The sequence below is a fragment of the Orycteropus afer genome, unplaced genomic scaffold, assembly GCF_000298275.1.
Source record: "Orycteropus afer afer isolate SDZICR_OR568_19922 unplaced genomic scaffold, OryAfe1.0 scaffold00075, whole genome shotgun sequence".
NCBI lineage: Eukaryota > Metazoa > Chordata > Mammalia > Tubulidentata > Orycteropodidae > Orycteropus > Orycteropus afer.
Window position 1 is genome coordinate 3,803,506 of NW_006921662.1, and position 24,306 is coordinate 3,827,811.

Sequence of the window (24,306 nt, forward strand, 5' to 3'; positions counted from 1 at the left end):
CAACCTTGTATTCTGCCACTTTGCTGAACCTCTCTATTAGTTCCAGTAGTTTTTATTGAGTCCCTTGAGTTTTCTATGTATAGGATCACATCATCCACAAATAGAGATAGTTTTAGTTCCTCTTTTCCAATTTGTATGCCTTTTATTTCTCTTTCTCGCCTTATTGCCCTGGCCTGGCCAGGACTTCCAATACAACGTTAAATAGAAGTGGTGGTAGAGGGCATCTCTGTCTGGTTCCCGTTCATAAGGGGAATGCCTTGAGTCTTTCTCCATTAATAACGATGTTGGCTGTTGGCTTACATGCTTGTTTCATTAATGTAATCTTTTATGATCAAGTTAAAATGTACCTCTCATTTACTTCAGTGCTTCAGAATACTTTTCACTTTACCAATTTGGAATTACTTAGTTTACCAAACACATACTGTTCCTTCCTGCCTCTCTGTCTTTCTACCTGCTGTTTTTCCCCTAGCCTTGGAATTCCACTCCATACCCTCCCCTCATATCTGGTTTGATACTCCTTATTCATATTTTTTTGGGCTCTGTTGATCAGTAAAGGAGTCCTGGTGGCACAGTGCTTAAGTGTTTGCCTGCTAACCTAAAGGCCTGAGGTTTAAACCCACCAGCTGCTCCGCAGGAGAAAAATATGGCAATCTTGTCCCATAAAGATTACAGCCTTTGAAATCTATGGGACAGTTCTACTCTGTCCTATAGAGCTGCTGTGAGTTGGACTCACTCAACAGCAATAGGTTTATTCATATTTTAAAACTGAAACTGTGTCATTTCCTCTGTAATTTCTTCCCTATTCCTCCAATTGAAATAGACTGCTCTCTTCTTTGTTCCCATATTATTTTGTGCAAAATGCTGTCCTAGGTATTTCCATATCTTCTGCAATTCATATTTGTGTCTGTTTATCCTGTTAGACTATATATTTCTAAAAGTAAGCCTGTGTTTTGACTACCCTGTGTATTCTTAGTGCTTTAGGCAGTGTCTTAAGCAAAGTAAGGCTTGATAACTTATTGTTGAATAAAAAATGAATAAATTAATATTTGTTGAAAAGATATTTTTGCCAGTTAATGGAAATTGTTTAAATAAATGATAGAGTATCAGATGAGACTAAGGAAAGGTTCTCAGGAGGGCATGTTATCAACAATGTTTTTATATAAATAAATGCATGTGAGTGAATAGTGAATGTTCCACATATTTGGAGGAATAGATAATTATAATTTATAAATCAAGGGAAATTATAAAGTGAGAAGAAGAAATTGTCAGACACGTGATTCATTTGGGCTTCATTCAATAAGTAATTACTGAGCTCCTAGTAATGGCAGGTACTATGTAAGGAGCTAGATTCATGCTTATGATAAAAATAGATTGGACTTTTCCCTCATGGAATTTACAGTCCAGTTAAGAAGACAGACATTAGCCTAATAGTAATCCAAATACAAACTACCGAGCTGGGGACATCGCTAAGGGAACCATGGAAAAATAACGCACAGAGGAACCTAATGTATTTCTTCTACTTTTTGTATTCATGTGGATATTTTATTAGTGATTTCATATTTTTGTAATTACTATATATGGATTTATATTTAATGTAGATTTAATAATTCTGAAAGTAATAGAAAATTCTTACCTTATTTTTTTCTTTCAGATGAAAAATATGCATCAATCTCTGTGGAATACGAATATAGCAACACAAGCAACTCATACAGGGCAAAGCTAATTACTCCAGACCCAGTGAAGTGTGACCCTAGTTGTGAAAACCTAAAGGGATGTAAACCTACATCTGTTTCTATATCCCATGATTCATGTGTTCCTCCACTTAAAAATTTAACATTAGATGTACCACCAGGTAAATATTAAGTCACCTTTATTTGCATATTTATAAAATAAAAAATTTCATGTGTGGTGTTTTCTAGTAGTCACAGGAATAAGGATGAGGGAAATGAAGTCAGTAATATACAAATGGGTAAATTTTCTGCTGGCCTAACCTGGTAAAAATTATAAGTTTTTATAAGCCTTCTGTTTTGATCTTTTAACGCTTCTCCCATTTTTCACAGAGAGAGTCATATAGATTGGATATAATTTATCCTACTAAGTGCTTTAAAAAAAAAAAAAAACACTGCCACTGAGTCGATTCTGACTCATAATGACCCCCATTGGGTTTCTAAGGCTATAAATCTTTATGGAAGTAGACTGCCTCATCTTCCTCCCACGGAGCAGCTGGTGGATTTGAACTACCAACATTCTGGTTAGCCAAATGCCTTACCGACTATGCCACCAGAGCTAAGTGATTTTCCACTAGTTTTTATTTTCCCCCTTCTTTAATTCAAGTCCTTAAATAAGCATGTACATATATTTATCCTTTTCAATAGAAGTTTGGAATACTTTTGGAGAAAAATAAAAAGTCAAGGATACGACATTTATAAAAGAAGCAAAATGCTTTCACAAAAAGGAAAGTTTTAGTCATGTTAGGGAAATCAAAATGGTTTGCCAGCTAAGTCACTACTGGAAAAGAGAAAGGCCTGAAAGGTGTCAGGTAGATTCCACTGAAGGCTATCTTGAAAAATCTTATCCTGGCAAAATACATTTTGAAAAAAGGATTTAAGGGCTGTGCAGCTTTTAATGTCACACATCATTTAATAATCTAAGATCTTTGACTAATTTATTAACATCTAAGAGTTAGAATCTGACAATTTTTTGAAAAAATAAAAAAGGAAAGCTTACTTAATTTATTCACTTTCTCCAAAAAGTGAAAACCAAACTCACTGCTTTCCAGTAGGATCTGACTCATAGCAACTACTCCTTGGGTTTCTGAGGCAGTATCACTATGGAAGTAGATTGCCCCAACCTTCCTTCCGAGGAGTGGCTGGTGGGTTTGAACTGCCAACCTTCTGGTTAGTGGTGAAATGTCTTAGGTACTATGCTACCAGAGCTCCTCTATTAAAGAAATAAAGAATCAGTAAAACACATAACATGGAAAATTTTAGAAAAAGCATTTCCCAAGAGGGAGACCTCCAATATCGTGTGTAATAAGCATTCGATTAAAAATCAAAGAACAAATGGAAATATATTTAATAAAAGAAAAGAGAGTGAATGTTTTATAACGTGCAAAACTCGCAATTTTATCTGCATGCTTGCTTCTGTTCCTTTTTTTTAAGGTAACATAAATCCTGCATGAAACACTATAAAAATATATGTTAAAAAATTTAAACTAAGCAATCAAGAAATATCAAACTCTGAGATAAATTAGAATTTTTCAAAAGCAATCTGTTTGCTAAATTCTATGTCACAATATAATTTTAGTGACTATAACTGAGAATATGGCAATAATTATGAAATATCAATCATTCTATATCTTCTTGGCAGAACGTGACGTTTTTCAATTAAAAGACTGTACAAAGGCTGAAGAAGCAAATACTTCTATTTGTTTAATTTGGGCAACAGCTGTTTCCTTCGCCTGTGAGGGAAATATTACCTACAAAATTACATGTGGTAAGAATATAGCATTGATCAGAGTTTTTTTGGGGAGGGAAGTTGTTAGATATGTCTAATTCTCTTCCTTCCCTCCCTCCATCTCTTCCTTCCTGCTTTTCTCTTTTCCTCTTTTCTCCATCCCTACCTCCCTTCTTTCCTTTCTTCTTTTGTTCCCCCATTTGGTCTGTGGTATGCTTGGAGTCAAACAATTGTATCCTCTATTAGATACCACCAACCTGAAATTTCACATTACCTTATCCACAAAATAGACAGATACTCCTCCTGAAAAATTTTTAAAATAGTAGAAGTCAAATAATTTATAAGAATTTTCATGGCTACTATAGTACACAAGACATTGTTGAAGAGATCAGGAGAAAAGATGTTATAAGAGATGATTATATTCCATTAGAATGAGAATAAAACAAACAAGATTATATGGTTCAAGAATTTACTTTGTCAATGCTCCAGTAATAAATTCATAAATAAATTCAGGTGTACTTGGATGATACAGAAATGGAAAACATACAGGAAGTGAATCCAGGATAATGAGTTTGAGTTCAGATGGGGGGGCAATAATTGAGCATTTCTTAGCACTTTTTAAGTGTATTTGCATTTAACAGGATGAAATCTTCCACCTCTTGGCACAGAGCAATATGCTAGACAATCATAGGGAAGTTGCACATACAGGAGGGTGTGGCAATGGTTGTAATCATCATATGAAGGGGCAGATACATGTCCATGGTACAAGTAGCATGAGGAAAACAGAAGCAAACATATGATAGACTGATGATAAAACAGTATCTATTTAGAAAATCTATTCAGGAAATGCTAACTCAGGTGCAATCTCAGTTTTGAACTGCAATGGATGGAACTAATGGATCATTCCTGGATCAGTGAAAGTAGAGACAAACTCAATTTAAGATATATTTGCTAAATGTGTTCTTAAAAATTGAATGCTGTAAAACCATTCATTATTTAGTCATTTTCAGGATCTTTGACGTCTTCTTTTCATGTTCTCCTAAGTTACCATCTAAGTGCGATATATTGTGCTAATATATTTGGTTGTATTAATTATTTCTTTCAGGTAATTCATCATCTAATAGTATTATTAATAGTAGTATTACAATATCACATCTTGCCTATGCAACAACTTATAATTGTCATTCAGAATTATTTTATAATCAACAAAAATTTATTGATGAAATAAAATCTGTCACAACAGATCCTACAGGTGAGTATATTACTTATATCTATATGTAAAATTGCTTTCCATTTAATGTTCTTATTATTTTTTGGTAATCATAGAAGATGATGGTAGAGATTTACAGGAAGGATTTCAGAATCAAAGATTTATAAGTAATTATAAGTTAATGTGGAAGGAATAGTTGTGGCAAAATGGACTGCCTAAATATATACCTCCTCATAACCCCTCAAAGCAATCCAAAACCACAAGAAAAGCAAATAAAACTATATCAAATCTGTGCTCTCAGTATATGTAGAAAAACTTAATACATTTTGAATATTAAAGATAATTTAGTGGAGAAAAGGATAGTCTTTTAAATAATTGGTTTTGAGTATCCATATAGAAAAAAATTAACAGTAACTCTCACCTCATATCAAATGCAAAAATTAACTTGAAATGTATTGCAAACCATAATGTTAAAACTAAAACTATAAAATGTCTAGCAGATGATATAGAAGGAAAGCTTTTTTGACTTTAAAATTAGCAAAGATTTCTTAGGACATACAAAGCAAGAACCATAAAAAAGTTTGAAAAACTGTATTTTATCGAATTTAAAAATGTTTGCTCTTTGAATAGTCAATGAAGAAAATACAAATGCAAGTCACAGATTGTCAGAAAATATCCACAATTAATTTTCCAACAAAGGAAGTTTTTCCACAATAAATGTTGTTGTTGTTGTTATGTGCCGTCGAGTCGGCCCCGACTCATAGCGACCCCTCCTTGGGTTTCCGAGGCAGTATCACTACGGAAGTAGGATTGCCCAACCTTCCTTCCGAGGAGTGGCTGGTGGGTTTGAACTGCCAGCCATCTGGTTAGCAGGCAAGTGTCTTAGCCTCCGTGCTACCAGAGCTCCTTCCACAATAAATAGAGACCCATTTTAACTACATAATATGTGATCAAATGACACACTTAAAATGGACAAAACATTTTGAGCATATATTTCACAAAAGAAGATAAATGTCCCGGTTACCTAGTGCCACTCTGACAAGAAATATACCACAAATGGGATGGCCTTAACAAACAGGAGTTTATTCTATTACACTTTGGAGGCTTTAAGTCCAAGTTCGAAGTGCCAGGATCTAGGGACTGGGTGCAAACCCCTCAACCTTGGGCTTCAGCTCTGCCTCCAGCTCGCAGTCCACTGAAGCTAGAGGCTTTGCTTCACTCAGACAGCTGCTGGTTGCTGAGGCTGCCAAGCCGAAGGCTGACAAATAAAAAGGCACAGTCCTGATGTTACCAAACCACAAAGCAGGCCATTAACTCAAGTCCATTGTAAGTCCCAAGGTCAGCAGAGCATGGCAGGCTGCTGCTGAAAAATGACACAGCTATATGCAGGGTCCAAGCATGCCACAAGCTAGAGACCATTCCCAAGGCTTCTACTTAAATACAGGAAGCATACCACATTCCCTAAGGCAGCTACTTAGCTGCTTACAGTAGATTCCACCATGGAGTTGATTACCAATCTCATCATGGGGAATACTACATCCAGCTACCCAACCACTCAACCAGGCCCAGCCAAGATGACACACAAACTGAACTACCACAATATACAAATGGCCAATAAGCGCATGAAATGATGCTCAACATCATGAATCATCAGAAAAATGCAAATTAAAAATACAATGAGATGACGATAGCATTATACACCTATTAAGATGGCCAAAATTTAAAAAACAAAAAACTGACATTGCTATTTTTCAGGCCATAAAGCAATGCTCTAAAGATTTCTCTTCAGGTATTTACCAAAGAAGAATGAGCGTATCCATACAAAGACTTATACACATGTTTATAGCAGATTCATTCATGGTAGTAAAAATCTTGGAAACAACTGAAATGTTCATCAAATGATGAGTGGGTAGGTAAAATCTGGCATATTCTTACAGTGGAATACTACTTAGAAATAAAAGTGAACATGCAACAACATGTGTGAATTGCTAAAACATTATCCTGAGTGTAATAAGCTAGACACAAATGAATGCTTACTGTTTGATTTCATTTACATGAAATGAATGAAAAGACACACTTACTCTATAATAACAGGAAGCAGATCTGAGGTTGTGTGGGATTGGGCTTTGAGTGAGGTGGCTGGGAAGTGGAAAAGAAAAACATTTTGGAGTGATAGAAATATTCTATGTATTGATTGTGGTGGTGGTTACATGGACATCTGTATTTGTCAAAGAATCAACAAATTGTACTATCAAATGGGTACATTTTAATGTATATAAATTACCCTCATAAGTTTGATTTTAAAATTTATTACAGTCTTCATCTCAGATTTGGATGACTAGTTATTGGCACCGATGGCAACAGTTAACTCCAGTTACTGGCTGTTAAACTTATTAGTGTTACAAACACCAGATTTTTAGCAGAGTGAAATCCAGAAATCCCAAGATAACAGTGCAATAATTTATAAAGAGGAAGAGGGGATTCTCAGCTGTCTTCAAGTCTGTGGACTACTTAGATTCCACAATATGACTGTGGATTGACATCATTCTGCTAAATGGCCTCTGACACGAAGTCAATAAGCTCAGTTGTCTTCTTTTTAATGAATTAAGTAACACTTAATCAAGATGGGGCTATTAATAATATCCATACAAAGTAATGTTTTTTTTTTCTCTGTCTTATTTTTCATATTATATATTCTGATTTTTTAAACAGTTCCAGGAAAACCTGGGAATCTTACTTGTCGAAATGAATCAAGTACAGATCAAGAAGAAATTACCTGGACACCCCCTCAAACTTCTTTTCATAATTTTTATTTTTGTTATTCAAATGATTCAGGTAATATATAGAGAATTTAATTTCATATCATAAAGAGAACTAGATAATGTGAGAGTGTGAAAATGAATGTTGTGTGTAGAGTGGACTGAGTTGTCTAGTGAAGGAGCTGTGTGATATAAATTCTATGCCCTTTGATTTTAGAATTGCTTCCACTCACTAAGGGTTCCCCAGCCCTTGAAATGGCTAAAGCCCAGAACATCCACAATACAAACTTTGGAGGAACAACATCTCTGAAACAATCCTCGTTCTGTTTTCCACTTTGAACTGATTATTCAGGCTCTCGAACCAACAGAACACCTTTCAAAACTTGCTCCAGTTAATACACACTACATATTGGGTGAATGAAAAAAAAAAAAAAAAAAAAAAAAACCATGGACTTATTTAGTCATTGAAGCCATTTTGATGGCAGGTAGAATCCAGGAACCTAATTTTAGTTCAGAATTAGTGTAAACAAATGTAATGGGAGAAAAAAAAAAAAGTTATGGCTAGCATAGTGCCTAAGGCACTTGACTGCTAACCAGAAGGCTGGCAGTTCAAACCCACCAGCCACTCCTTGGAAGGAAGATGGGGCAATCTACTTCCGTAGTGATACTGCCTCAGAAACCCAACTGGGAGTCTCTATGAGTCGGGGCTGACTCGATGGCACATAACAACAACAGTTCAATTAAAAACTTCTCAGATGATAAGCTATTTATCTGGGTAACCGAAAGAAATTAAAATGTTTGTAGAAATAGAAGGCATCAAAATGGAGCACCTCAGAGCTGATTTAACACCTGAGACAGACTTCTCAGGATAGCCCTCTCATTAATTCTTTGTTGTTATTGTTAGCTACTAGCTAGTTGGCCCCTGAGTCATGGAGACCCCATGTTCAACAGAACGAAATGCTGCCTATTTCTCCACCATCCCCATGATGAGACGTTCAGATTCATAGGATTTTCATTGGCTGATTTTCAGAAGTATATTGCAGGCTTTTCTTCCTAGTCCATCTTAATCTGGACGCTCCCCTGATGTCCGATCAGCATCATAGCAACAGACAAGCCTTCACTGACAAACAAGTGGTGTCTGTGCTTGAGGTGTTTTGGGCAGGAATCAAATCTGGAACTCTTGCCTAAAAGGCTAGAACTCTACGGAACCACCACTGCACTCTGCACTAACCCTTCTATAGGCTACGGTAGAATTGAGCTGAACATCCCAGAAAATTTCACTTTTGTATTTGGAGGGAAAGAGACATAAATTTCAAAATCTTTGAAAAGTTCAAAACCATCTGACTTCAACATACTATTTAAGCTATATTTTGATAACATATTGGTTTTGCTTATGGTTTGAATCTTAATCAAACTAAAGCAACTTTAATACACATGTAGTTCTCACGTTGGCATAAGAGGACTCAAAATGCTATGAAGGAGATCCCTGGAATATATCTGAGGTTATTGTGATTTCCAAAATTACAACTAGAACAAAGGAAAAACACAAATTACAGGAAGATAAAACAAGACAATTGGATACTCTTACCCCATTGCAGACTTCTTATGCAGATTCTTGCAGCTTTCCTCGTGTAATAATACCACATTGTTTGGTTTTCTTTTCTCTCCATCTCTAACTCTTCTACTCACAAGCTCTTGCTGCATTTCTCACTTTGTATACTCTCTCTGTACAGAGTATTTGGTATAACAGAGTATATGGTGGAAACAGTATTTTCATTGCTCTTTGCTCATCTATACATTTTGGTTTTAAAAGCATACATTTGCATATTGAGATAAGAAGGACATAATAAATGAAACAGTTTCGATGTCCTGATTTTTTTGTTTGTTTTCTGCAACTATATAAAACTAAAACTAAATCCACTGCCATACAGTGCATAGGGGTCCTATAAAGCAGAGTAGAACTGCCTCATAGGATTTCCAATGCTGTAATCTTTACAGAAGGTGCTCTGATGGCATAGTGCCTAAGGCATTTGACTGCTAACCAAATGGCTGGAGATTCAAACCCACCAGTTACTCCTCAGAAGGAAGACTGGGCAATCTACTTCGGTAGTGATACCACTTCAGAAACCCAAAGAGGGGTAACTATGAGTGAGAGCTGACTCCACAGCAGTGAGTTTGTTTTGGTTTTGGAATCTTTACAGAAGGGATGGCTACATCTTTCTCATGTGGAGCAGCTAGTGGGTTTGAACTGTCAAGTTTTTGTTTAGCAGATGATGCTTTAACTACTGTGTCACTAGGACTCTTTCCAGCTAGTATAGCTCCTTTTATTTGTGTGTGACCCAATTTATCACTGCCCAAATTTAATACTTGAGGGTGGTGATGGTGATAGTGTCACTGGGGGTGTTTGACAATATCAGACTGTCCATATCCTTTTCTTCAGACGTTATTGATTGGTAACTACATCCAGTTTCCACCCTGGATCAGCGCTAACTCTGCTAAAGGGACTCTTTGGGACCCACAACTCAGAATTATATGACAGCAACAAAATCAACTACTGTAAAGGAGTATTCATTCTCCGCTTTTATTTCTTCATACATCCCAAACATATGCTGAAATGAGATCCTCTTCAATTTTATCTAAGTGAAAGATATGGCATTATAGAATTGTAAAAGCAGTTATTTTAGCTACTCTTATTATTACAAATAAAATCACAAGTAAAAATCCACAGAAACAAAATCTATCAACTATAATTGCAATTTATATATTGTTTTATCTGATATTCTAAATTATTTCATTGTCTGTGAAAGTTAGGAATCACATTCAAAGGTGAAGGAAAAAGGTAATTGACTTTTTTTTTTAGTTTTTCTTGTGTATCAGATGCTTTTAAAATGCTTTACTTAAATATTTTATGAAACTTTTTATTAATAACTCTGAGAAGTGCATAAGTATTTTCATAGTTCTTATGATGAAACTGAGGCTCACAGAATTTACCTTAATGGTAAATAAACATTCAAGTTCAACAGCTTGAATTGTGCTTTTTCTGCTACTGGGTTGTCCACGGTCTCACACAAAATACCTGGAAAACTGCAGTATTGTGTAATTAATGATGTCAAGTGACACCGAAGTTTAGTCACAAATTAGAAGAGAGAACTTCCACTTTTTCTTGCATCCAAGAAACCATTTTTCAAAAGTATTGAAATCAATATGCATCCTTCAAGATTACAATGATGAAGCTGGAAATTATTTTGAATCATGTATTATTATTATTATTATTATTATTGTGATTTGGGTGAAAGTTTACAGAGCAAATTCACTTTCCATACACCTGCTCACATATACTTTGTCTCATGACATTGACTGCAATTTACCACAATGCAACAGCTCCCCTCCCACTTTCTCCCCATAGTTACCTCTTCCTTGTATCCTTCCATCCCATGCATTCCTGCCTTCCATCCCACAAGCTGTCTCTCTGTGCATATTCACCCATGATTAATCTCTCCATGGAGTGTATCTACCTAATGTAAATATTCAGATCATATGCCTATCTTTTGTTTTGCTGGAAGCCACAAGAATGGGTTCAATTCCATAATCATGTATTTTTTAGAGAAAGAAAAACTCTCTCTCTCTCTCTCTCTCTCTCTTTTAAGGCAGTACAAAATCCTTTGGCTATCAACAGATTTACATTATTTGAAATAGTATTCAAAATGCTTTAGAGTTATCAAAGTTAAGTGATTGTTAAGGATTTTCTGAGGCACTTTCCAAAATAGAAAGGGGAGACAAGTGGGAAAGCCAGTGTCTTTTCAGCTAATTCCTGAATAACAGACCTGGCTTGAAGGCTTGATTTCCCTGTTATCCTAAAGGAGAATATATTTTAATCATTTGGTCATATAACAAACTCAACTTGTCCCATACAACTTGCACTTCTGAAGGCAGAGTACTGAGAACAAATTTTCAAACACATAAAGGAGGCAGGAGTATTCATTTAAAGTATCTTGCCCTTTCAACGTTATTACTTAGAAATTAACATTCTAAGTATTTCACGCTTTCATTAATTACTGTTTTCATAACTTCCCTGAAACAACAATAGCAACAAAAATAAAATCAACAAATTCTTTTATTTAAGTTGGGTAAGATGAAAAACTTCATACAACTATATAAATGAAGGGAGTACTATGCTATCATTCAATACAAAACTTCCATGAGAATGCATATAAAATGATACAAGATTAAGTCACTGACATGAAGCCAGATTGATCTTGGGAATGGTATCTTGATCCTTTGGTTGGGTTTTAGTGAGAAGCTGGGCATCTTCCTAGTAGCTAGTCCCCATTCCAGAAGCTAGTAGATACCATGAGTCAGAGGGTCCCACCTGCCCCTCCCTTGAGTTCACAACTTTCATTGCCATGAAGAGCAATACTCACTATGGGCAGGGAAGAAATGTGTATCTCACTTACTGTTTAGAATCTCATGATGAGATAGAGATATTACTATAATTTCCATTTAATGGAAAACTATGTGAGACAAAAATTTAGCAACTGTTAAATCTTCCCTGTACTGCTCCTGCAAGTTTAGGGTCTCTAAGACTAAGGTAATGAGGTAATGAATGGCCCCAGTGGAGGCCTTATCCCCTCTCCCATGCTAGGAAGTATGTACAATGGTGAAAATTAGAGTATGGATTCTGGAGCCTCTGTGGGTTTCTACCTGCCTTCATTGTTTCTTTGGACAGATATTTGATTCTCTCTGTGATTCAGTTTTTTACATCTATAAAATCAGATGATATTCATAGTGCCAACTTATAGGGCTGTGGTAATAATGAAAATAATTAACTCATATATACCATATAAAATGGTGCTTTGTACATAGAGTGAGTTATCAATTTTTATCATTATTTTTATTATTATAATTCCCGTATCTGATATGCATCAACATGCTAATCATCCTTTAACATATTGTTTCTGGTGCCAATTGTATATGCAAAAATAATCAATGACTAGTTATTTTTCAACTTTTGATTCTTCTTTCTGAATACTAAAACACATAAATAAAGTCTTACCTCTCATATACCTTCCCAACCAGAACCTGCTCTCCTTGATCAGACTTATCTCAAAAATCAAAATGCTCCTTCATTCATGTATACTGTTGTCTCTTATTCTTCATACCTTCTCAATCTCATTTGTTACTCATGCAATGGAAAAGTGAATTCCACTGACAGTATGAAGCTTTTCCTTATTTTTACAACCTCTGTGAATTACTGTAGTACTTAAATTATTGTGATAGAGTAGACCTAGTAATGGGACCGTATGGACTATGCATCTGAGGCCTATAACAGCAGCTAATATTGGTCAAAATTTGGAGGCTAATTATCAGGAAAAGATGCTTTAAAAAATAATCTTCTTGAAATATCATAACTCAAGAATTTCATAGTATCCTAAAGGCTATGTTTTCTCGAAAGAAAATTGACTAACCTCAAAAAAGTGTCTGCTCTTTACTAAATATTTTATGTCAAATTAAAGATATGATAGCATAATTTTTTAAAATTCCAGTTTATTTATAATTGCATTTGTTTAATAAATATTTGTTGATAGTTGTATGTATTGCTGAGCATCAAGAATTTACTTTTTTTCTCAATCGCTCATTAATGTGGTCTCTGTTGAGACAAAATTGAATATGTGACAAACCTAAATTTTTCTGACTTACTTAAATTTTTCCATTTTTTTCCCCTTAGACTATTGTGAGAATCTGGGACCAAATCAAAACAGTTATATTTTGAAGAATCTGAAACCTTATACATTATATCGTATATCATTATTTGCCTATACCAAAGGACGAATGCAACGTAATGGGTCTTCTGAGTCATGTACGTTTCTAACAGAAATGAAAAGTAAGTTATATGTTTCAATTCTTCTTTCTATGAATGGTACATAGCAAAGTATAAACTTCATAGCTTACAATATATCTACATTTATGCTTTACTCATGAAACATATTGAAACTTCTAATATATCATATAATATATTTATATAATTATATTATATTTATATTTCATACATAAGGTCTGTATTCCACTACTCATCTGTCAATTTGTCATACTGTGATAGTTTGTGTGTTGCTGTGATGCGGGAGGCTATTCCACCAGTATTTCAAATGCCAGCAGAATCAGCTGAGGTGGACAGGTTTCAGTGGAGCTTTCAGACTAACACAGACTAGGAAGAAGGACCTGGTGATCGACTTCTGAAAAAATAGGCCAGTGAAAATCTTAGAATTAGTAGCAGAACACTGTCTGATATAGTGCCAGAAGATGAGTGGCACAGGTTGGAAGGAACTCAACATATAATGGGGAAGAGATGACTCCTCAAGGAAGACTCAACCTTACCAACATGGACAAGATAGCATGATAGAATTTTGTTAAGACAAATGACTGATTCACTGGAAATAAATTTCTTCAACAACATAAATGATTATCCATGTGGACCTAACCAGTTAGAATACACATGAATAAAATTGACTACATCTGTGGAAAAGATGATGGAGAAGTTCAATATCATCAGTCAGTTCCTTCATCAGCTGACATGGTGTGACTCAAATGTGAAGAAATAGCTGCAAACATCCATTAATAACTGGAATGTAGACTGTATGAAGTATGAAACTAGGCAAATTAGAAGTTGTCAAAAAGAAAATGAAATGCTTGAAGATTGATATCCTAGGCATTAGTGAGTAGAAATGGACCAGTATCAGCCATTTTGAATCAGGCAATCATATGATCTACTATGCTTAGAAGGACAAGTTAAAAAGGAATAGTGTCACATTCATTATCAAAAACAAGATTTCTAGATCTATCCTTGAAGTACAAAGCTGTCAGTGATATAGGGTAACCTCCATACTCCTACAAAGATGACAGTTAATTCAACTATTATTCAAATTTATGCACCAATCACTAATGTTAAAGATAAAGAAATTGAAGATTTTTATCTGCTTCTACAGTCTGAAATTCATCAAACAGGCAATCAAGATGCATTGATAATTACTGGTGATTGGAATGCAGAAGTTGCAAACAAAGAAGAAGGATCAGTAGTTGGGAAATATGTCCTTGGTGATACAAATGACGCTGGAGATAGCATGATAGAATTTTGTGAGACCAATGACCTATTCATTGGAAATACATTTTTTGAACAACATAAGCAACAAGTCTCCCTGGACCCCACCAGATGGAATATGTTATTGTTGTTGTTGTTATGTGCTGTCGAGTCGGACCCGACTCATAGCAACCCCTCCTTGGGTTTCCTATGGAGGTAGAATTCCCAACCTTCCTTCTGAGGAGTGTCTGGAATATACATGAATCAAATTGACTACATCTGTGTAGAAGATGGAGAAGCTCAATATCATCAATTGCTCACTATGCAAATTTAAGCTGAAGTTGAAGAAAATGAGAACAAGTCCAAAGTATGACCTGACTTTGGAGACTATTTCAAGAATAGATTTGATGCATCAAGCACTAATGACTGAAGACTAGTTAAGTTGTGGGAAGACATAAAGGATATCATAAATAAAGAAAGCAAAAGGTCATTAAAAATATGAGAAAGAATGAAAAGACCAAAATGGATGTCAGAAGAGACTCTGAAACTTCCTCTTGAATGCAGGCTAGCTAAAGTGAATGCAAGAAATGATGAAATAAAAGGGCTGAACAGAAGATTTCAAAGGGCAGCTCAAGAAGACAAAGTAAATTATTATAATGAAATATGAAAAGACCTTGAGTTACAAAACCAAGAGAAGAACACACTTGGTATTTCTCAAGCTGAAAGAACTGAAGAAATAATTCAAGGCTTGAATTGCAATACTAGATTACAGAGAGTTACTATGCCAAAAAGAATTGGTCAATGTGCAACCATCTTGGGAGGTAGCATATGATCAAAAAACGATGGTAATGAAGGAAGAAGGCATTGGTGAAAAGCAAGACTCCAGGCATTGATGGAATACCAATGGAGATGTTTCAACTAACAGTTGCAAACCTGGAAGCACTCACTAGTCCATGCTATGAAATTTGGAAGACAACTGACTAGAATAGATCCATATTTGTGCCCCTTTCAAAGAAACATGATCTTCAGCATGCAGAAATTATCAAATATTATGAATATCACATATGAGTAAATTTTTGATGAAGATAATTAAAAAGTGGTTGCAGCAATACATTGACAGTGAACTGGCAGAAATTCAATCTGGATTCATAAGAGGATGTGGAATAAGCAATATCATTGCTGATGTTTTAGCTGAAAGCAGTATACCAGAAAGATATTTACCTGTGATTTATTGACTATGCAAAGACATTTGACTATGTGGATCATAAACTATGGATAACATTTCCAAGAATTAGAATTATGTAACAATTGTGCTCAGTCAGAAGCTGTACATAGGTCAAGAGGCAGTTGTTTGAACAAAGCAAGAAAAACTTATTAACAGGTTTTAAATCAGGAAAAGTATGCATTAGGGTTGCGTCATATCACCATATTTATTCAATCTGTATGCTGAGTAAATAACCCCAGAAGCTGAACTATATGAAGCAGAACATAGTGGCATCAAAATTAGAGGAAGACTCATTAACAACCTATGATATACAGATAACACAACCTTCCTTACTAAAAGGTAAGAAGACTTGTAGCACTTACTGATGAAGATAAAATACTGTTCCCTTCAGTATGGAATGCACATTAAATAAAGAAAACAAAAATCCTCAGAATGGGACCAATAAACAAAATCATGATAAATGGAGAAAGACTGAGTTGTTAAAGATTTTGTTTTACTTGGACTCACAATCAACACTCCTGGAAACAGCAGTCAAGAAATAAAATGACATATTGCTTTGGCCAAATCTGCTGGAGAAGACTTCTTTAAAGTGTTAAAGAGCAAAAATGGCATTTTGAGGACTGAGGTGCACTTGACCCAAGCCATGGTAATTTCAATTATCTCATATGCATGGGAGTTCTGGTGGCATAGTGCCTAAGGCATTTGACTGCTAACCAGAAGGCTGGTGGTTCAAACCCACCAGCCATTCCTCTGAAGGAAGACTGGGCAATCTTTCATAGTGATACTGCCTTGGAAACCCAAAAAGGGGTCACTATGAGTTGGATCCTACTTGATGGCAATGAGGTTTTTTTCTTATGTGAAAACTGGACAAGGAATAAGTAAGACTGAGAAAGAGTTGATGCCTTTGAATTATGGTGTTGGTGAAGAATACTGAATATACTACAGACTGCCAGAGGATAAAACAAATATGTCTTAGAAGAAGTGTAGCCAGATTACTCCTTAAACAGGAGGAGGGGGAGATTTTGTCTTATGTACTTTGGACATGTTATGAGGAGGCACCAGTCCATGAGAAGGACATCATTCTTGTTAAAGCGGACAGTCAGCAAAAAAGAGGAAGTCCTTCCATGGGATGGATTGACACAGTGGCTGCAACATGGGCTCAAACATAGCAACAATGGTGAAGATGGCATCTGGAGTCTGTCGGTCATGCAAACAGTGCTATGTACTCAGTGTGTTCAGCTGCTAACCAAAAGGTTTGAATTGACTGAGAAGTAGCACAGGAAAGACCTGGTGATCTGCTTCCAAAAAATCATCCACTAACAGCCCTGTGGAGCACAGTTTACTCTGACAGACATGGGGTCACCATTGGTAGGAGTGGACTCCACAGCAACTTGTAATGGGTAAGGTAGCATCTATGTAGCTCCAGAGACCCTAAAGTGTACCCAGCTCATTTAGACAACTTGACTATTCAGGTCTGGACATAAAATTTTTTAATGCCATTAAGAACTCTATACTTTTGTTATATTTCTGAGTTTCTGTGATACCCCAAAAGTCAAGACAATGTGTTGTTGTTCCTGAAGAATTCAGCCAGGTGCCTATCAAAGAAATGTAAGTGGAGACAAGTTGGATTCAGGTAAAGAGGGCCAAATTTTATGGTAGGCTGTGTTTAACTCTTAGAATCTGTGATTTCAAAGAAGGAATGGAGAAACCGTAAGGGAAGTTAGAAATAATATTGAAATCTATACTAGAAGTAGAAACAGGTAAAGAAAAATTAGTTGTAAGAGTCTCCCACACTTAACTGATTCAACCAAGTGTTTGCATTTTAACTTTTCTTGAAGTATTTTTAATCATGGATTTTGAACTTAACATGGACCCTAGTGAAAAGTCAGGAGGAATCTAGCATGCATTTAAAAGGGCAAATGTAAAATATCATTGGCAGTAAAGGTATTTGGCCTGTATCAGAAGTGTCAGTAGGATGTTAGGTTTTATTTCAAGGACATAAATGTCACATCTATTAGACTGTAAACTCCATGAAGATAGAGGTATTCACCACTGTATATTCATAATGTAGCACAATGCCTGGCATGCAGTAGGTGCTCCATGAAGGTGTGCTAATGAGTGAATAGATGAAAGTTACAACTACATTTCCTTGAAAGACAAACTGGATGGTGCAAATGGGTTCACATGCTTGGCTGCTAACTGAAAACTGAAAGACAGAAGGTTTGAGTTTACCCAGAGGAGCCTCAGAGAAAGGCCTGGTTATCTACTTCAGAAAAATCAGCCTTGAAAAGGTTATGGAGCACAGTTGCGGTCTGACACATGGGGTTTCCACGAGTCAGAACTGTCTCATCAACAACTGGTATTTGGTACCACTTCACAGTCTAACTTGCAGTCTATACTCATTGTCTTTAATTTTTGACCTCACCTTCACTATGAATATATTGCAGTTCACCCTATGAGCCACTAAGACTGTTCTTACCAAGAACAGTTGAGATATTTCAACAAACAGATGCCCCATTGGAGGCACTCACTCAGTTATGCCAAGAGATTTGGAAGACAGCTACCTGGCCAACTGACTGGAAGAGATCCATATTTGTGCCCATTCCAAAGAAAGGTGATCCCACAGAATGTGGAAATTATAGAACAATATCATTAATATCGCATGCAAGTAAGATCTTACTGAAGATAATTCAGAAACGTTCACAGCAGTATATTGACAGAGAACTTCCAGAAATGCAAGCTGGATTCAGAAGAGGATGTGGAACAAGGGATATCATAGCTGTTGTCAGATGGATCTTGGCTCAAGGCAAAGAATACCAGAAAGATGTTTACTTGTGTTTTATTGACTATGCAAAGGCATTTGATTGTGTGGATCGTGACAAATTATGGATAACATTGAGAAGAATGGGAATTCCCGAGCACTTGATTGTACTCATGAGGAATCTGTACCTTGACCAGGAGGCTGTTGTTTGAACAGAACAAGGGGACACCACATGGTTTAAAATCAAGAAGGGAGTGCGTCAGGGTTGTATCCTTTCTCCATACTTATTCAATCTATATGCTGAGCAAATAATCCGAGAAGCTGGAGTATATGAAGAAAAACGTGGTATCAGGATTGGAGGAAAAATCATTAACAACCTGAGATATGCAGATGATACAACTTTGCTTGCTGAAAGTGAGGATGACTTAAGGCACCTACTGATGAAGGTTGAAGAATACAGTCTGCAGTATGGATTACGTCTCAACATAAAGAAAACAAAAACCCTCACAACTGAACCAATGAGCAGCATCACAATAAATGGAGAGAAGATTGAGGTTGTCAAAGAATTCACGTTGCTTGGTTCTACAATCGATGCCAACGGAAGCAGCAGTCAGGACATTAGACGACATGTAGCATTGGGAAAGTCAACTGTGAAGGAACTGTTTCAAGTGCTGAGGAGCAAGGATATCTCCTTGAGGACTAAGGTGTGCCTGACACAAGCCATGATATTTCCAATCGCCTCGTATGCATGTGAGAGCTGGACAATGAATAAGGAAGACCGAAGAAGAGTTGATGCTTTTGAGTTGTGGTGCTGGCTGAGAATGCTGAAAGTCCCATGGACTACTGAAAGAACTAACAGATCTGTCCTGGAGGAAGTGCAGCCAGAATGCTCCTTGGAAGCAAGAATGGCCAGACTTCGTCTCACCTATTTTGGTCATGTTGTCAGAAGGGACCATTCCCTGGAGAAGGATGTCATGCTTGGTAGGGTGGAGGGTCGACGAAAGAGGGGGAGGCCTTCAACGAGATGGATTGACACGGTGGCTGCGATGGTGGGCTCAAGTATAGCAGGGATTGTGGGGCTGGCGCGGGATCGGGCAGTGTTTCGTTCTGCTGTGCATGGGGTCGCTATGAGTCGGAAACAACTCGACGGCACTTAACAACAACAACAACCGAGAACAATCAATGACCTATTAATTGCCAAATCTAAATAATACTTCTAAACTCTCAGTTTATATGACCTTTCTGCAACATTCATAGTGCAAATAGCTCCTTAGTTATTTAAAAATATAAGCAGAAAAACACTTCTTTAACTCACTGTCCTCAGGGTTTCACTTAACACACTCTCTTACCTACGTGGCTGTGGCCTCTCAGCCTCCTTTATGGGCTCTGCATTTACTCTTAGAGGTTTCCATCCATCATCCTCTCCTTTCTTTTCTCTTCCCTTTCTGTCCGTTCCTCCTTTCTTTTCCACTCTGTTCCCTTCTGCCCTCTTTTTCTCTTTTCTAACTTACACATTCCCTTTGGTAGATTTCATAAACTCTCTTGACTTCAACCATTATCTAATACTTCCCAAATGGACAGGCAATTTCGTTTCAAATGTTTTGTTACAATGTTTTTGAGCATGTACTACCATAACTTTGTCATCCATAACCCCTAAGTAACACTTAAAGTACTTTATACTGTACTCAGTTATTGTTAACTGATTTAAATATATATTTTCTAAGTGAATAAAATAACAAATTTTTCTTCAATTTTTATAGAGCCAAGTGAGGTCAAGGACATATCTGTCCTCCTGGAATCAGATAATAGTGTGACTGTGAAATGTAACCCTCCTGATGACCGTCATGGCCCTGAGTCAAGATACTACCTGAATGTAACAAGTGCAGTAAGCAGAAGTACTACATATAATAATACTATATGCTCATTCTTCATAAAAAATCTTCACTATTCAACAGAATATGTGTTTAAGGTACTACTTAATTTTTAAAGTTTGCATAGGATTCTGTCATACAACTTTACTATGTTTTACTTAACAGTATATGTGTTGATCATTGTTATAAACAATATTCAACAAACACTTATTAATAACTGTAATTTGCTTTTTAATTTTTATAGTACTTTGAATTACACACAATTTTTCATTTCATTTTTATTGTTCATATTTACAACTTTTATTCCTTACTGTTCTGGTTACCTAGTGCCGCTCTGACAGGAATATACCACAAATGAGATGGCTTAAGCAAATAGGAGTTTACTTTTTTACAGTTTGGAGGCTTTAAGTCTGAGTTCAAAGAGCTGGGCTCTAGGGGCTGGGTGAAAGCCCCTCAACCTTGGCTTCAGCTCTGCCTCCTTCTCCTGGTCCACTGAAGCTAAAGGCTTTTCTTCACTCAGACAGCTGCTGGCTGCTGAGGCTGACACGCCCAAGGTTGACAAGTAATAAGGCACAGTCTCAATGTTACCAAACCACATGGCAAGCCATTAATTCAAGTCCATTGAATGTCCCAGAGTCAACAGAGCATGGCAGGCTGCTGAACAACGACATGGCGACATGCAGGGTTCAAGCATGCTGTAAGCATTCCCAAAGCTGTTTCTTATATATGGGAAGCAGACCACATACCCAAAGCAGCTACTCAGCCGCTCCAGTAGATTTACCATGGAGTTTATTATCAATTTCACCATGGGAAATAACTACATTTAGCTTCCCAGCCACTCAACTAGGCCCGGCCAAGTTGACACATAAAGTTAATCACCACACTCGCTTAATGGGAACTCCCATGTTTTACTGTTAAATATGATGTTGGTGATCAGTTTCATATCATTTGTCAGTTAAAGAACTGTCTTTCTAGTTATGTTGTTGTTGTTGTTGTTGTTATGTGCCGTTGAGTCAAACCCGACTCATAGCGACCCCTCCTTGGGTTTCCGAGGCAGTGTCACTATGGAAGTAGGATTGCCCAACCTTCCTTCCAAGGAGTGGCTGGTGGGTTTGAACCGCCAGCCGTCTGGTTAGCAGGCAAGTGTCTTAGCCACTATGCTACCAGAGCTCCCTTTCTAGTTATAGACTTTTTAAATTTTTCAAACAGAAATGTAGTTTAGATTTCATTAAGTTATTTTGGATTATTATTATTAGATGATGACATGCTTGTAATGACTTGGTTTGATTTGTTTATATGGTGAATTATAATGAAAAGTTTTCTAAAGCTAAACCAGTCACTTTCCTAAAGTAAAACATTATTGAACAGTTTAATATGCCATTAATATTTCATGAATATATATGCATAAGTGAGATCATTCCTTAGGTATGTAGAGGTTATCTTTTCACAGATGCAGGTGTGTACTCTTCTTGTTACAGTTTAGTGTGAAGATTATGCTAACCTGATAGAACTCATGGATATATATATATATATATATACACACACACACATACATATACACATATACATAGATACATACACATATATAAACATACACACACTATATACATATACACACATATATATACATATATATATATACACACACATATATACACCCATATATACATACATACACATAAATATGCATATACACATAAATACATATACATATGATATATATACATATATTATTTTTCTCCATTTACAACTTTAATACAGGAATTATCTGTACTCCAAAAGATATATTTCAGTGCCTTTAGCACAGAGGAATTATTTGGGAAACATATTTTTTTGCCCAATATTATTGGTCTTTTCAGGTATTTTTACCCTTTTGAGTGAGTTTGGGCATTTATATTATTCCAAAAAATAAAACACCAAAGCCAAATTCACAGCCATTGAGTCAATTCCAACTCATTCCCACCCTACAGAACAGAGTAGAACTGCCCCTTAGGGTTTCTAAGGCTGTCAGCCCTTATGGAAGCAGACTGCTTCATCATTCTTCAGTGGAGTGAAGGGTGGGTTTGAACTGCCAACCTTTTGGTTAGCATCAGAATGCTTTGCCTGTGAGACACCACAGCTGCCTTTCCAAAGAATAGTCCATGTGAAAGAAATATTATATTATTGCCATGTCATTATATATTGTACTTCATCTCTCATTATTTCCCCATCACACAGTAATATACCCAGATTTTTCTCTCTTGAGAAAATCTTTGCAAATGCTCTTCTTTCTCCCTAGAAATTTCTTCTCCTACTCTTCAAGTTACTCTGCAAAAATATAAAACCAAAACCAAACCAAACTCACTGCTGTCGAGTCAAATCTGACTCATAATGACCCCTCTTTGGGTTTCCGAGGTGGTACCTCTATGGACGTGGATTGCCCAGTCTTCCTTCCAAGGAGTGAGTGGTGAGTTTGAACCACCAGCCTTCTGGTTAGCAGTCAAATGCCTTAGGCACTACACCACCAGAGCTCCCTATTAAAACACAATACCTTAAAATACAAATTAAAAGGTGCTCTGATGGTGTACTGGGTAAGGCATTTGACTGCGAAAGGTGGCAGTTCAAACCCACTAGCTGCTCTGCAGGAGGAAGATGAGGCAATCTACTTCTATAAAGATTTACAGCCTTGGAAACCCAATGGGGGTCTCTGTGAGTTGGAAAATTCTTAGCTGTGGAATGGGTTAAAATTCAAATTAGAAGATGAGTATTCAGTTATCCACTTTCTTCACTTACTTTTCAAAAGACTATCTTTTATTTTCTTCATTACACTTACATTAATTTGTTTTATATTTATTCCTGTCTTTCCTGCTATATTTATCGTTTCATGAGGAAGCACTTTTTTCAGCATTATTCAGCATTGTAAACATTGGTTAATAAGTTATAAATTCATTTTTATAATGATTGCTTTTTTAATTTTGTTTTCCTGAATTTTATTTAGATATTTTTCTAGTAGCTTTGGATTGAAAATTTTCTTTTTCCTCCATTGTTCCTTTTTTCAAAGTTAAATAAAAAGCATAAATACAAAGCTCAAAAAACTTAAGGCTATGAATTGTCCTCTGATGGCATTTTGCCTGTGTCACATGATGTTGCTTAGCACTTATTTCTCAGTGCCTGTACATACAATTTAATAAATAGTTCTTTAAAACAGAATTTTCTTATTATTGGACATTTCTAAAGAGACAGTTATCGCAAGTTAGAAGCTTTTTAATACATCTATTGTTTTTAGGAGAGTGTTTTTACATTCTCATGATTGAATTTTTTATTAGTATTAGTTATCTGTTCATAAAAAATAATTGAGTTTTACCATTTCTGACTTTAACATTTATAGTACATTTTTTTACAGCCCAATGTTTATGATTAATGTTTATGAGTAGTCTTTAAGTACTGGGGAAGTTATATATTTTTCTATAAGATTAAATTCTCTTTTAATTATTTTATTCAGATCTATTTTATTCTTAAATCAGTTTTGTCCAAAGATTGCCATTGCTCATTTTGCCCTTTTCAGTTTCGTAGTATGTATAAATTATTTTTGTTTTATATATTTGCATTAAATATATAGACATTTGTGCCAGCGTTATCTATGTTGTGAATTTTACCCCGTATCACTTTCTCCTTTGTCTTTATCTGTATCTTTATCCTTTTAATCCTTTGTGAACTAAATTTTACATTAATATGAATATTTTGATCCTTATTTTATGTTTCCATTGAAAGGGTATACCTTTGCCTTTGGGAGGAAAAATCTGAACATTTTATGCATAGTGCTTATTGTCACAGTGTGGTTGAATTTTCTTTTAATTAATTTATTTTTTTATTAGGATTTGGGTGAAGATTTACAGAGTAAATTCACTTTTCATACAGCAGTTCACATATAATTTGTCTCATGTCATTGACCAAAATTTACAATGCAGCAGCT

The 24,306-nt window shown here is 35.9% G+C and overlaps 1 protein-coding gene across 1 annotated transcript in view; it reads left to right on the forward strand.

Moving 5' to 3' along the window:
• The window catches only part of PTPRC (protein tyrosine phosphatase receptor type C), a 220,135-nt gene that overhangs the window by 151,467 nt on the left and 44,362 nt on the right, over positions 1-24,306 (forward strand). The window contains exons 8-13 of the mRNA XM_042780975.1: positions 1,652-1,852; positions 3,370-3,495; positions 4,562-4,708; positions 7,379-7,506; positions 13,153-13,306; positions 20,244-20,452. Of these exons, the coding sequence (XP_042636909.1) occupies positions 1,652-1,852; positions 3,370-3,495; positions 4,562-4,708; positions 7,379-7,506; positions 13,153-13,306; positions 20,244-20,452 (965 nt within the window). The remainder of the gene's footprint in view (positions 1-1,651; positions 1,853-3,369; positions 3,496-4,561; positions 4,709-7,378; positions 7,507-13,152; positions 13,307-20,243; positions 20,453-24,306) is intronic.